Here is a 16,094-nt window from a genome sequence, read left to right on the forward strand (position 1 = left end):
GGCGTTCATTCCCATGTGGTTGCTGGGAATTGAACTCAGGACCTCCAGAAGAGCAGTCAGTGCTCTTAACTGCTCCAGACCCCAAGGCCAAAATATTAATGCTTACCTTTAACCTTTTTCTTGTGGATAAAAGGAGGTAGGTAATTAAGAGTGCTATTTTTTTCCTTTGTGCATTCTATGATGTAGGAAAGCATCTACTATAATACACTTTAAATGAGAACATGGGTTCACTTCATTTGCATGGCAAACCTTATTTCAGGAACAATTTTGTTTTTTTCAAATCATGGCCTCCAAGGAAAAAGCATCCCAAATTAAGGCCATTTCAACATGAGTATTAAAATGGGCCATCTCATTTTCATACTTAGCTGTCAAGTGTAAAGAAAAACACTGTCTCTGAAACGATTCCTGTTCTGGTTTGTTTATGGTATCACAATGTCTACTGGCTATAAACCTTGAAATCATGAAATTACTCACAGCCTGCAATTGAAACTTTATTTCACATCTATTGATAAATTACACAAAATCAGTGAACAGTTTGTAAAGCTACACCACTGAACAGATGTTTACAGTTTGAAATCGTGGGATTTACATGATGATGACAAAAATGTATATTTATAACATTCTCTATATACAATAATCAGTAGAGACAGAGAAAATGCACTTAATCTCTGCAAACCATGCACACCACAGCAATAACACCTTTTTTTTTCTGTAATGAGCTTTTCCACTGGCTCAGACTTCGTCCTGCTTTCCAACACTGTCAGTTTTAAGAACAATCATTTTCAATTAAAACTAAAATTACTGAAATACCATAGTGATCTACAGAAGATTTCAAGAACACAATGTACACCAAATACTTTGACTTCAAGATGTGCTTTTTTAAATTCCTTCCAGTTTTTTTTGTTTGTTTTTGTTTTTTCTTCATTTTTTTTGTTTTTGTTTTTTGATTTTTTTTTTTAGGTATCATCATTCTCAACACTGCAAATACCACAAAACAAAAGCTGTAAATATTGTCACAGAGCTCAGAGTCAAGAACATCTCTTTAGAGCCAGATACTCAACTTCTTGCCAAACTTGTGGCCATATTATTACAGATGAAACCAGGTCATGCACTTGGGCAGACGATGAGAGATGTGACTTTATGGTCATACTTCTAAGCATGTCCCTCTTGAAAGCATGAATACCACTTCTGGTCACCTTGTTTTGATTGAAAGCCAAGGGATTAATGTAAGCTCTTATAGAAGTGTAGCAACAACCATGAGGTGTGAACTGCCAAGCAGTATGATATTTCACAACACAGTGTGTATATAATTCTTCCTTTGTTCCATTTGTAATTGAAACCATCAAAATACTCTTCACAGATGCAGACTATCAAACTATGCTCCTCAACTTGCACGTCCCTGACACTTAGCTTTGCTGCAGAACATTCTTCATTTTTGATCGTTCACAAAGAAAATCCTGGTAAAAGTGTTCCCCTCAATTATCAAGAGGCAGCTTTTGGTGTTATTGAGCAACTCTGGCTATCTTAATGATTAGTCTACTGTTGTCTTTGAGAAAAATTTTTGCTCTTATTATTGTGTACAAATCTGTCAATACAAGAAAAGAACCATGGGCCAGAAATAGCCAGCCAAACTGGAAACATTACAATAAACAAGATAATTAACAGTTCACATTCAGGTTTAGTTCAATCTGATGAAGAATAATAACTTCAGCAATATTAAGAGACAAATTATCCTGTTTGAGAGTTCTTAAGGACCTTACTACACAGACGTTGATAAGACAATTCTATAGAAAGTCCTGACTTTAGTCCAGGATTAGATAGCACAAGAGATTTAGCAACACGTTGTTTAGATGATGAAGAAAAGTTCTATACATGGATTCATTTGGAATGAGCACAACTCGGAGAAGCCTTAAAGTGAATGAGAAGCAGCGCCAAAAAGATCGAAATTGTTGGAATTACAGTGCCCAGAAACCATCTGGAAACTGGATCTTTCCATTGGTATTCCATTTGGAAAAAATGCTTTGTTAATATGAGATATACCCTGTTTAAAACCTTTTAATCAGCAGAAGGTAGAAAAATTCTAAATTTTAAACATCTGTTAAGTTACAAGACATGAATCCCGATCTATTTGAAAAGCCATTATTTTTACATAAACCCACCTACATTTAAGTGAGAAATTGTTTATTTTCTACAATTTGGCAAAATTTATCATCAGTTGTTTTTCTGTTTAAATAGGCTCCTTGTTAAAACAAGGAAATGAACAGTTTTGAGTGTCTTTTAGTTCTGTTCATATTTTTACTTATGCTTCCCTGCAGGGAGGGGGGTGCTTTCAAGACTGGGTTTTAACAGAGTATCCGGAATCACTTAAAGTCTGTTTCTTAGCCATAAGTTTAAACAGCCACATTTCATGTTTTCTTTGTGTCTCCCATACCTAATTTAAGAACTTCTTAAAATATCTAAACTGCAATTTCTGGTGAGTCTGGTTTGGCTCTTGGATTTCAGAAGTAGTTCATCCCAAACAGACAATTGAATTACACACTGAGATTTGTTGTACCCACACACAGCATAACACTGAATCAAAAGGCAACTGTAAAGGCAATGTCTACACTTTTTTTTTTTTTGAACTTCCAAAATGAAGGAAGCAGGATGTGTTTGGACATATTCATCTTGTAAGATACACGCCATCTTTTTGGTGATGCTTTGGGAAGCAGTGTGCACAAGCCTTTGAGAGCCAGTTAGCGCCATGTCTCTACGCTCCCTATGTAGTCATTGGTGCCATTGCTGGTGCCACTATCACCTTGTCCCTGGCCTGAGCCCTGCTTCTGACTTCCCCGGTTCTCCCTCTGGGTCGAATTGAGATTTGGACCCTGAGTCAGATTCTGACTCAGATTCTGAGTCAGGTTCTGATTTGGGTTGGGATTTGGATTCTGACTCAGATTCTGACCTGGACTCTGGCTCTGGCTCTGACCCTGACTCTGACTCTGGAAATGGGTCTGAAGGAACCTTCCCTTCAGAAATTTACGTTGCTCCTGACGCTTCCGCCTGGCATCCTGATGTTCTTTCTGCCTCATGAACTGATACCTTTGCAGAAAGAGGTCTTTAGCATAGCTGTACAACTCCATATCCAGAAAATTCAGTCCCTCAATACGCTTTTGGATCTCCTCACTGATCTCAACACTAGAGGCCCTAGTGGTATTATACTGGGTAAACGGCGAAATAAAGTTCATGTTGAAGGTCTTCTCAAACAGGTACTGGGTCTTGCGCTGAAACTCAGTGAGGCCAAAGAACGCCATGTGCTTCAGATTGGATTTGGCACTTTCCAGAAGGACTTTGTTTCTTTGCTTTTCAGGCATGACAGAGAGGTTGTAGCATCCCACTAGAGTCAGGTCAGATAGCATGCGAACTTGGCGGTTGTTGGCCAGATTATAGGGACAGTCCATGAACTCTTTGAGAGGGCATCCAGACCAGTCATCACCGGTGTAGCAGCTGGGCAGCTCTTCAGAGGTTGGGGGCCTTCCATCACAGACGTGCAGGGATGCTTTCCATGTTGCTCCTCTCTGGACATGCCTCCATTCACTCAAGTACCGTGACACTGGGTCTCTCAGGATGGTAATGTAATGGAAGTTCCTATGGATAAAGCATAAAGGACAATAGTCAGAAGTGCACCTGACATAAGTGCAGTCAGGAAGATGTATGGCATAGGTGATGTTCATGGTCGCTAAGGAAAACAACAGAGGAATGACAGGTGGTGGCATCTGTTCTGTGAACTATGTTGTGGTGCCCTCTTTATATTCAGCGAGTCTGACCAGATATCTAATTTCCTGACACCGTATCCACAGCAGGCATGTAAAAGACTCTGGATAACAACCTTGTCATGTTTTGCCCTACTTTGTTCTCTTCCCAGTGATGTTATTGGTCCAGTATGCCACCCATTTTTATTTTATACTCTAAAACCCTAAATTTTTATTAAACCAATCACAAAATGGAGACTCAATTGAAGCAAATGACTTATGAGGGTGAAATGGAGTTGATAAAGGAGCTAAGATGCCAATGTTTCTTATGAACAATATACAAACATTTGTCCAATAACATGGTCTAATCTGGTAATGTTAAGAAAAAAAAGAAAAATCACATTAAAACTATTGACATGATACTCTCTATTCTAGTTATCACCAGAATATCTTCGCTCATACATTGGAAAAATGGCAGAGACAGGCAGAGCATCCCAGGGCCCCTAGAAATAAATACAGTGGTTAGTCAAGGACTAAAATAGGCATGTAGCTGCCAATGGCATATATGCAAGCATCTATTTTCCTTTCAGTCTTTGCTTACACCGTACCATCCCCAGGCTCCAAAATTTCCCTTTTCGTCATTCACTGAACCGACAAACAAATATAAGAATGGTGGAATCTTTGCTGGATGGTTGTATTTCCTTTTGAGTTACAAATAGATAAAGTTCTTTCCATAAACAGCAGTCTAGTAGATACTTGAACTTACTGGCTGACATACTCAAACACATACATAGCATACCTATACTTGTGGTTCACACCCCAGATGAATCAAGGTCTATGTGGTTGGGCATGATCAAAGAGAGAAATTCTCCCACAACTGGGCTTCTTGTGAGACATGAATTACCATTCTCATGTAGATGAAGGATGAGGTCATTGCAGGAGTATATTTGTGGTAGGAAAGCAACAATAAATACTGAGAATTCATAGTTCTTAAAGGAAACTCAGAATGGCTGGCAACTTTTCTGATTTTGTCCTTTTTATCTGATGTAATTGTGGCTGTTCTTTGAGAAGGACCCAGAGAGGACCTTCTCACCTACCTGGCCTATCGAACAAGGCAAGGTTTCTCCTAACTCAGACTCATGGCCTTCTGGCATGTCTCTGTCATGTGATACCAGCAGTGCTTCATCTACCTGTTCTTTGAGAAGGACACAGAGAGGACTAGATGATATTCCTTTCAAGTCTAGTTCAAGTAGAAAGCCAAGGCTACTGGCATTCCTTCTTGCCCCGTGTTGCCATAACCCTTCTATACTTAGACTTTTCATATGGAATTATAGTGCCTTATTTGTATCTCTACTTAAAGGGTTTTCTAGAATGCAGATTCTGCCTTGTGCTTCTATAACTGTGCCACACATTCCAACTTTGCACTTTAGCCGATGCGCCTGATTCAAAACAGAATCTTTGCAGTCCTTTAAATGCTTATTTAAGGAACCATTTCAAGTATGAGGGAGGACAGAGCTGGGGACATGCCTCATCACAGAATAACTGTTGATCATATTACAAATGCCTTATAAATATCACAGGAAGGTATTCTTTATTTTTTAAAACCACTTTATACATTTTCATGGAATCAACAATCATCGAGCACAGAATCTGGGAGTAGGAACGAAGGAGAGGCCAAAAGTATCTTCATTTATCTCTCTGAACCTATTCTACAATGTAACTGATGTTATCTCTGAAATGCCACCGACGCCACTAAGATGGATCTCTGAAAATACCCATTATTTTAGAGTAGCAGTTCCTGTTTCCCAGCATCCTTTAGGAATTCAGATAAGCACTATATCCATGGACTCTCTCCTCCCACTCTTACTTTTGCTTTTCATTCATTCTTGTGTTCATTCAGAGGGTATTTATGGAGCCTTTATGCAAACCACAAGGCAAAATTTTAGTGGCAATTACCCTGATTGTTAGGGGGAAAAAGAAATTTATTTAATCCAGTGACACATTTGGATTAACCTTTTAACCAGTTTTGGCAGGCATACACTGTAATGGGGGCTTCTGGGCAGGGGTTAGGTAGGGGGTAGTTAACCCTCACAATGCAGTCCCCTTCATGACTAGATGACAGCCCTCCCACCCTCGTTGTTCTGGTGGTTTAAATCTATGTTGACATCGTTTGGCAAATTTTAGAGTGCACCACGGTGCAAGTTTGTGGCTCTCCCTCCTCCAAGCTTATTCTTTCAGACCAGATAGAGGACCACCAGGAGGAGTGTCTGTGTCATTATTTCAATAGCACTAACCACAGAGGAAAAGAGTTAAAAGACAACAAAGAGGGACTGAGACAGTACTCTAAAAGTCCCTCATATCACACACTTGTGGGAATTTCATAAGCTTTGGCATCAAATGTCTCCAGTATAAAATGAGGACATGGACAGAGAGAGAAGTCTTAATTTCCATACTGTAATATTACTGCTGCTACACACACACACACACACACACACACACACACACACACACACACAGAGAGAGAGAGAGAGAGAGAGAGAGAGAGAGAGAGAGAGAGAGATCCAGGTACCTAATACCGGAGATTATGTTAATAGCCCAGTCCCCAGGGGAAACCATCTCAATGACCTAAGGGCGCAATTGGGAGCACCTAATGCAGCTGAGAATGTGCGGATGGAGTGTTCATTGGCCTTTGAAGTCACTTTGTGTGACAGAGGTTAGAAACCATAAAAACACACTCCATTGGGGTCCACGATGAAGGCTCAGCTGGTAAAGTGCTTGCCGTGCAAACATGAGGACTTGAGCTCAGATCTCCAGAATCCACATAAAAATCCAGGTGTAGCAGGATGTGTCTGTAATTCCACAACTGTAGAGGCAGAGATGTGTGGAACTATTCACTGGACAGCCAGATGAGACCAGTCAGTGATATCCAGATTTACTGAGAGACCCTGTCTCAAAAGTCATAGACATTGACTTCTTGGCACTCATATACACATGTGCTTGAGTATCCACATGAACAAACATAAATTAATGATACCTGGGAGGTTTTGCCAGACTAAGGATGTTTAGTATTTTGACAAAAGAACTTGAAAGGAAATAGCCAAAAAGTGACTTGGAGGGATCCAATAAATCCAGACACATGGATAGATATTCCAGCAGTGTGTACTTGCTTCCTCTTGGTACCTACTATGCTCTGGCTGTGGAGAAAGAACCAAGGGAAGCAGAGAGAACCATGGAGGAATCTGGGGAACCTAGGACAACATACAGGCTAGCAAATGGAAGCAAGAACAGAATGTGAGGATAGCACCCTGATGACATCTTTAGGTTCGCCTAAAGGACGAATGAGACAAAGGAAGAAGAGACAGAAGGGAAAGAACAATGAATGGCACAGAAGTGTAAAGAAGCCTGCTTCGTGGAAAAATAGTGGGCAGCAGAGGAGCCTGGCAGGAACTGGAGAGGGATTGGCGGTCAGGTTGAGACAGGATGTAGGTGCCATAGTATGGGATTCATACGCATCTATCACAGAGACAAAAATCAATGGAGAGGGAGAGGGAGCTTACATCAAAGGTGCTTCTTAGGTTTCTGAAGGATAACTTTGAAGGTGTGAAGTAGACTTACATATTCAGACAAGCAACCTTGAGTTAGGCATCTGACGGCAGCTTTATGGACCCAAAGCTTCTCTTTATGCTCTGTGCTTGTTCCCTATTCTCTGTATTACTTTAAGGTCCTTACCACCCTGTTGTTTGCCTCTGATTAGATTCCAATTTATTTGAACATGGCCTCTGGGCATGATCTAACAAATGTCAAGAAAGAAACTTCCCTCATCGTGACAGCATTTCTGTTCCTGTGTCCTCAGATCAAATTGCAGTTAGCCTTTTGGAGGCCATGACAAACCACTGATAGAGCAAAAAGAATTTTTCTATTTTTCACATACACACCACTTATGTCTGTCTGTCTGTCTGACTGTATGTATTTTTATTTGTTTGTTTACCTCTGTGTATCTGTGCATGAATGCATGTACCTGTGCCAGGTGCATGCCCATGGCACCTGTGTGGAAGTCAGAGGATACTTTTTAGGAGGAGGAAGTAGAAGGGTACTTGGACCATGTGGGTCCTAGGGATCAAACTCATGCCACTAGACTTGGCAGTAAGTGCCTTTACCCACTGAACTACCTTTCTGGCCCCACAATAGAAGGTGGTCAGCCTTGTGACACTGCCTTGGTGAACTGCCTTGTGACACTTGAGGCATCATGGATCTACGGGTACACTGAATGATCAGACATTCATTAACCCAGGAAACTGATGAGGACTTCTGAAATCCAGTCGTCCTGGATGGATGTCAGTTGCTGGTGACCTTGCTTAATTTCTTCCTTAAAAGGAAACCCAATCCTCTCAAAAATGCATCTGGATTCTGATTATATCCCCCTGCTCTGCCAGTATACTTTTTTCTTGTTGGCAATGTCTGCATCCAGGCACTGATTAAAATAGAACAAGGTGTTGCAGGTCTGTGGTATTTGCTAGTAATCTCCCTTCGGATTGATATGAACCCAACCAGTACTGTGAAACAGACTGGTTTAATTTTCAAAGAGCAAGGCAAGCTCATGCCCAGGAAAATCATACACACTTGGTTTCACTCAGTAATAATTGGACAGTATTGTCTTGCCACCAAACGGGTCACTTAATTAAAATGAACAGGTTTCACATTGTGAAATTGGAGTTATGACTCTCCATCAGTTTCCTGGGTTAATAGAATGTCTGTTTGTCATTCAGGGCACGTGTATGCCCATGGTACTTCTAGTGGCACAAGGCAGGCAGCCCACAGCTGGCCACCTCCTATTTCAAGACAGCTGCCCTCCAGGTGGCCTTGGATTAACCCAATCTTCCCATGTTTCTTGCTTGTAGCTTTTGAGATAACTGCAGAATGTGCTTGGAATGCAATATTCTGAGATAAGAAAGAACCACCTGAAATAGCCCCAGCCTTGCGCTTGTCCTTAGTCCCAGCCTTGTTCCTGTCCTTCCTAAGGAACACAACATCTCGAGTTAGGGAAGAATTGCCCAGACTTTCAATGTACTTCAATCATTTGTGCATGACACCCATTCTTTTCTAGACATAAAACCCAGGGCTGAATTTGGGGTCTTTAACTGTGGTCTAAATGAGGTATACATATTTAATATATTTTTTTTGAGACAGGGTTTCACTAAAATGCTCAAGCTGGTCTGGAACTCACTATATAGTCCAGACTGAGCAGGAACTCATGATCCTCCTACCTCAGCCTCATTGGTAGTCAGATTACAAGCATACAACACCACCACATCTGCCTCCAGCATGCACATTTGAAACCCTGTGCACCCAAGGTATATTTCTTGGTCCTTGAAAGACTAGCTCACAATGGATTCTGGCTGCTATTGGTGTTTGCTGCCAGTCTATGATGAACAGGCTCACATCACATAATTTGTATATGAGTATGTTCTATCTTGTTGGGCTTATCGTACTGTGAGCCTGCTCCACACATATGATGTATTGTCATTGTTAAGACATCATGGAGACAAGAGAATCCATCGAAAATTCTGTGTAAGTGGGAAACTCAGGGGTAATCTATGATTCCTTTGCCTCAGGAATTATTTATATCTAAACAATTCCCTAAATCCTGCTGATCCTGAATCTTGGTAGGTAACAGGCCCTTATCACTTCTCTATTGGATCAAAGCTACAGCAGCATCCCAGGGGACTTTTATGCATCCAGCCCCATACTACTTCCACAATTTCACATGAAGTACATCTGACCTGTCTTTCTGCAGTAAGTCCTTTCCTGTGGATGCCAACAAGAGCTTACTGACAGGAGCCTGATATAGCTGTCTCCTGAGAGGCTCTGCCAGTGCCTGACAAATACAGAAGTGGATGCTCACAGCCATCCATTGGACAGAGCACAGGGCCCCCAGTGAAGAAGCTAGAGAAAGGACCCAAGGAGCTGAAGGGGTTTGCAGCCCCTAGGAGGAACAACAATATGCACTAACCAGTACCCCCCCCCCGAGCTCCCTGGGACTAAACCACCAACCAAAGAGTACACATGGTGGGACTCATGGCTCTAACTGCATACATAGCAGAGGATGGCCTAGTCAGCCATCAATGGAAGAGGTTCTGTGAAGGCTCAATGACCCAGTGTAGGGACTGCCAGGACCAGGAAGTGGGAGTGGGTGGGTTGGTGAGAAGGAGCAGGGGGAGGGCATAGGGGGGCTTTCAGAGGGGAAACTATAAAAGGGGATAACATTTGAAATGTAAATAAAGAAAGTAAGTAATAAAAAAAAGTCCTTTCCATAAGATACTCTAAAAGGTATAAAAGCCCAGGTCTTCTGCATACACATAGCGACAAGAAGCCCAGCTTTCTTTTTGTCCAGTCTAATCTCCAATTAGCACACCCTTCACTGTGCTAACTCGGGGGGTATTGGCAGTAGAAAAATGGATGTTTTGACAGGTACAACTGGAAGGAGCAGTTAGGATTGGGTTTCAATGGGTCAACTCTAGAATCTCACTAAGCATTCTACAAGGCCAAGCTCCGTAAGACAAAGTATTATTCATCCCCCCAAATGGCAACAGTTGAGAAATTCCATTCTATATTTTATGCTTCAAGGATATAAAAATACTTTTCATTTTTCAAGTTTATCATAGTCAACGACTCCACAAGGCCCCTGCCTTTGTATATAGTGTACCCACTCATTCAGATGACAGAGATTTGTCCTTCATAAACCACCTTTTAAAAAAAGCCAACAACTGCTTCAAAACTCGACTCAAAGGTTTTCCCCTCCATGAAACCTTTCAGGACAAAATAAGCTCCCTGCCTCTGCCGTGGTTGTCCTGGGAAGCTACTATTGGAACATTCACTACAGAATGCTATGATTGTCTAGTGATTTTACTGTCTTCCCCTTTGCAGAGTAGAGAATATGTATTGTTTATCAATATGAGCTCCTCTGGGCCTAGCATAATGTCTGACATAAAGTAAGTGATTAATGAAAGAGTATTGAATGAAGGCAGCCAAAGCAGCAAAGCTTGTGGGGTAGGGGGTTAACAAGAAAATGTGTATCATAGCCCTTGGTATTGGAAAGCCACTAGATGTCACTATTTAGTAGCAGATATACCATTTGGTACTGGTGATGGAGCATTTAAGATGTGGTTATAGTCAGCTGCTGTGCCTGACTTCTCATGCAGTAGGTAGGGCTCTTTAAAAGGAAGTTGGGAAGATCACGAGTATTAAAATGGAAGCCAGCAAAAAAGCAACAACCACAGTTTCCTCCTTGTTTCACCATTTACTTATCCTGCAATAAGAACCTAAGTTGTAAGTTACTGAAGCTTGGCATTGTCCCAGCGAGAAGAAACCACTGCAGCAGTGCATCGTCTGATTCAAGCCCTGCACTTTAGAAGCAGGGGGAGCGGAGGCCCTGAGAAATGGAAGGCCTTACCCAGAAGCCACAAGTTGCTGAGAGCCCTGGAGAATGGAGAGGGCATTCAACTGACTTTTAAAGAACGCACTAACTCCAAATAAGGAGAAAGGTCTGGCTGCTGAGAATGGCACTTCCTCACCATAGGCTTATAGCTAGGAGTGCTTTGTGCCTGTCACTTATGCACTAAGAAATGGAGACTGAGAGGAACAACATAATCTAAGGTTATTTCTCAAGCTATTTTTTCCCATTCCAGTTCTGGGACAAAACCCTAGGACTTCCAGCTTTGAGAAGAACTGAAAGGAGTGGTTTCAAATGTGAGGCCCTAGCACCCCACTGTCATGCTCTAGGGCAGTGGTCCTCAACCTTCCTAATGCTGTTCCTCATGTTGTGGGGATCGCCAACCATAACGTTATTTTTGTTGCTACTTCATAACTGCAATTTTGCTACTGTTCTGAACCATAATATAAATATCTTATATGCAGTGCAAGGGTCATTCTGGCCCCAAAGGAGTCGTGAGCCACAGGCTGAGAACCATGGCTCTAGACACTTTTTGAGTTGTTCACCATTCCAAAGCATGGCTCTCAGGGCTCTGAAGCCTATGTGTTAGTGGGCTCTCTTGGAACTAATAAAGTGGAGCTAGGAATGTCTGGCCTAAGTGTGGTGTCATCAGTCAGAAGTCTTTCCAACCAAGTGAAGCCCTAAGAGAAAGAAAGGCCAGGCCTCTGGTTGGAGAGTCTCTGGGCATGTTCATTTCTGTCAGGAGCCATCCAGGAACCATTCCCTGAACAAAGTTCCTAGTATGAAGCTGTAAACACTGGCTTTTCTTTGGGTTCACTGCTTTACAAAAGGCCATCATAAGATTTTTTTTTTTCTACACAGGCCATAGAGGAAATAAATATCAAAGCCATTTTTTTAAAAATGGAAGAAGGCCAGCAAACTCATAGCAGTTACTAACATAGGAGTGATCAATAAAAAGTTAATTTAAGAAAGGAAACAGTTTCTTAAGCCAAATCAATAGAAGCAAAATTTTACTATACCTATAGCTTGCTTTTGATATTTTTCCTGAAAGCTCAACCTTTCCACACCTTCCCTTGGTTTTAGAGTAATGAAGAGTGATAGAAAAACAGGAATTGTAGTTGGTGGTCCTGAGTAAACTGAATGGACGGTAGGGGGTATACATGTGATTGAGTCATTAATGCTGAAAGTCTGGTCCCCACGCTCAGCTAAAAAGGTCTAAAGTAAGTGCTTTGATCCTCTCAGTGCAAGTAAATAACAAAGTCCAAGCAAGCAGGATGACTTGCAGTTCAAACAACATTAATATGTAAGCCTAGGCTAAATAAAAGTACAGTAAATTGAATTAAAAGCAAATATGCCTCTAATGGGACTTGCAGTTGCTGTTCGAATTGATTTTCTTGTGTGCCTCATATATTGGCAGTCCCCAAAGAGGAGTTCCATAAGCACTGTGATCAGCAGTGGCAGCAGCCTCATTAAAGAAGAGTGGGGCTCCGCGAGGGGAGTACTTTGAAGCGGGTGGACGCTCATTCAGATGTTCTGGTCTTGGTACATTTGCCACAACAGTCTTGTGGCTTTGTAGTCAAGCTTTATCTAGTGAAAAGAGTGAGCCATCACATTTGCAGATAGTGAGCGATGCAGAGCATTGATACCCATGATTTCATTTCATTGTCTTCCCAGCACTGGCAGTCTCAAATGATGTGGATGCTGAACCTCTACTCTACCCTTTTCAAGTTAATACCCTGGACCCATCATTTGCCTTGCTTCACCCAGGAATCCAAATGGGACAGGACCTATCCTGTTCAGAGCTATAGGATGACTGAAACTTACTATGCTCACTTAAGGGAGCATCTACTGAACAGCAAACCAACCTGGAATCAGGCTGAAGGTCTCATTCCCACCATATAAGATATGTTATTTTTGTCAAAGATGAAACTCACATATTATAGCTGTCCAAGATGAAAATGTAGCCTAGGCATGCATTGTACTATACTATCTAGGTTGGTGTGGCATACTCTATGACACCTAGACAACAACAAATGTTCTTAATGGCAGGTGTCTCAAGACATTTCCCAGTCTTTAAGAAACACATGGATGTATTCTGTTCCTCTTGGAGAGAGGTTTTAGCTGTTCTTCACCCAAGAGAACAGTTCTCTGTGTGTAAAGTAACATTTTAACAAATTGATCTCCCATCTCTAGCTAATTAGCAGTGGGCCTATCTGTGATATGGGAAACTTCATCAGAGCACAAATGCCCTTCACTAAAACTGAAGCATGGTGACATGTTTTACAGAGCAGACAATGATTCAATTTTTTTCCTTTATGGAAAAGAAAGACTTCTAATATGTCTAAATTCATATTCAAGAAAGCATTCTTCACATAATCTGCCATGGGGGTATTAACACTTTAAAAAAGCAATTCCTCTCTTTTCCAAAGCCCCACAGGTTGCAAAGTACATAAATCTAAACGGTTTTGCAACCAGTGAGAAAGCTTGAGTTTTTTTTAACAAGATGTGAAATTCCAAGCTTTATGAGCTGTGCTCACCAGGATTTATCCAGAATCCACTCAATTGCCTGGCATCATGAAAAGCTTTCCGCCACCTCCCCACCACCTCTACTTTTGCATTCTAAAATTATGTTGTGAGTTGTGGTTCATTAATACTCCAAGTATTTTTGAGGTGGAGAGAAGTTTTGGAAAAAGCCCTCTGTAGTGTGCACATGAGGTAGTCCAGGGGAGTGGTAGGGGGCATGAAGGATATAATTTCTCTAAGTCACACATGCACACGAGTTTGCCAATTTATTAACCAACTCAGGCTAACCTAACTTCCCTTCCAGGAATCCCTTCTTACCCATATGGTATTTCTCAGGGTTCTGAGTCTTTCTATTATTTGTATGTGAAATTTCATGCCAACCTGCCATCCCCTGAGGGTAGGCATCTGATGCCGGTGATAGGAAATGGCTCTATTACTTCTTCCAATGCCAAAATGGGTAGTTGGGAGTTCAGAGTGGAAATGGGAGTTCAGAGAGGAAATCTCACACCCATGGCATCAGAAACAGGCAAGGAATCTTCTAAGCAGACTCTCTGTGGTTGCTATGGTTTATGTCTCACTCTTTAGATGATGTTTCCTATAATCTCTTAACCTGGAAATCCAATGGTTCTTCCCTGCCTTTTTATTGGCCAACACAAAATGTAGAACACAACATGCTCTGTGTTTCAACTAGGAAATAATACAACTGATAGCTCAGTGACATCTGACTCAGGAACCTATATATCTATGGAGGGAAGAGAGGCTCCTGTGACCTTTGAAGCTGAGGGGCTTAGAAGGTAATACTCGAAAAGTATTAGTTCCTGCTATTGCTGCTGGTGTTATATAGATAAGTATATTCAGCCGAAAGGTTCAAGTCAGCCATTCTTCAAAATCAGACTCAGGTCCTGATTTTCAGGCAGTTTTATAGAAGCCCTGAGTCCAAACTCTTGTACACAGCTTCAGCTGCCATAGACCAGGAACAAAATCAGCCTGCTGAGAAAAAGGACACCTGAAGTTGGGATCAGTTGGCCATGACAGGTTATTAAATGACTGGGACTAACCCCCACAGTATTGTGGTCCCACTGTGAACCCTTAGGAGTAGGATTCAAGCCTTTTCAGAGCTACAGGCCCTTGGAGTTGGAATATATATATATATATATATATATATATATATATATATATGTATATACATATATGTGTGTGTATATATGTATGTACACACACACACACACACACACACATACACACACACACACACACACACTAGTCTAGCTCAAGCCGTTGATAGTCTGTTCTCTTGGCCATCTCCATACTGTAAGAATTGCAGAGGCACACAGACTCACTTCTTTAGGGACCGCCACAATGGCACAGAATCAAGTCATGCTAAGTGGTCAATAAATATTATTTAGGGCAATTTTAAACTGGCTGCAGCCAGTCCCACTCATTCACCCAGGGTCTGCTGTATACACGCAGGCAGGCACCTCCTAGGGTGTTCTTTTGCAGAAATCATTAGAGGGAACCTAGTCAGGAAAAACGTTTCCTCTCAGCATTGGGCCCGTTTCCAGAACAGCACAGGGGGAAAAGTTCCTCCTAAATGAAGGCTGCCCTTCCTGTGCCTGTGGTTGACTTTAATGAACTCCAGAATTGTTTTAAGGTGCTGAGGAAAATGACGTGCAAACCTTGGCTTTAGTGGGGAGATACAGACCTTCTTAACTATTTCAACTGGAAAGAACTAGAACTGTTCAGAATCTCAAGGGCGGGAGGGGCTATGCAGCCTATCCCCACAGAGAGTTTCCTTTAGTTATTCCAGCTACTAAAGACATACATACGAAAGAACATGGCTACACCACATGTGTGTGCCAATCAGCATTAGTATAGTAACACTGTCTTCATAGTAACAATACAAAGAAGGAAAACTTGTTAGTCTGCCATTGGACCTTTTTACCTAAGAATCCAACAGCAAACTGGTGTGAGTACAGGAGAGGAGAGGGGCTGAATATGTTAAGTTCTTGCTTTGGCAGATGCTATCTTTAAAGTTAGGTTTGCATGGGAAGCTCTATAAGAGGGCTACATGATCTGTATATTCGAGATCTATCTTTTATGTAGAAAAAGGAGCGTGGACAGTCATGTTCCCCTTTTAAGGTAAAAAAAGGAGGATGAGTGTCATAATCAGTGGGAAAGTAGTGGGAAGCCAAGGGCTGAGTGCCCTCATCATCACCTTCCCATGCACAATATGCTAATGCCGGTAGCAACTCCACATCAAACTGAAATGTCTGGAATCCTAGAGACATTTCAGGGCCAACCCATTTCAGACTGAGTACATTTATAGTGCATGAAATCTAACACCGATGTATACTGTAAAATATAAATCATGGGTTGTTGATGTTTGTTTG

General features: G+C 41.6%; 1 protein-coding gene across 5 annotated transcripts in view; it reads right to left on the minus strand.

Moving 5' to 3' along the window:
* Positions 1-478: 478 nt before the first annotated feature.
* Hs6st2 (heparan sulfate 6-O-sulfotransferase 2) overlaps positions 479-16,094 on the minus strand; it is a 279,976-nt gene continuing 264,360 nt past the window's right edge. For all 5 annotated transcript variants that reach the window (XM_021153459.2, XM_021153458.2, XM_029473693.1 and 2 more), the window contains one exon: positions 479-3,627. In XM_021153459.2, the coding sequence (XP_021009118.1) occupies positions 2,736-3,627 (892 nt within the window). In that variant the 3' untranslated portion in view covers positions 479-2,735. The remainder of the gene's footprint in view (positions 3,628-16,094) is intronic.

Source organism: Mus caroli, chromosome X (assembly GCF_900094665.2).
Source record: "Mus caroli chromosome X, CAROLI_EIJ_v1.1, whole genome shotgun sequence".
Classification (NCBI taxonomy): Eukaryota; Metazoa; Chordata; class Mammalia; order Rodentia; family Muridae; genus Mus; species Mus caroli.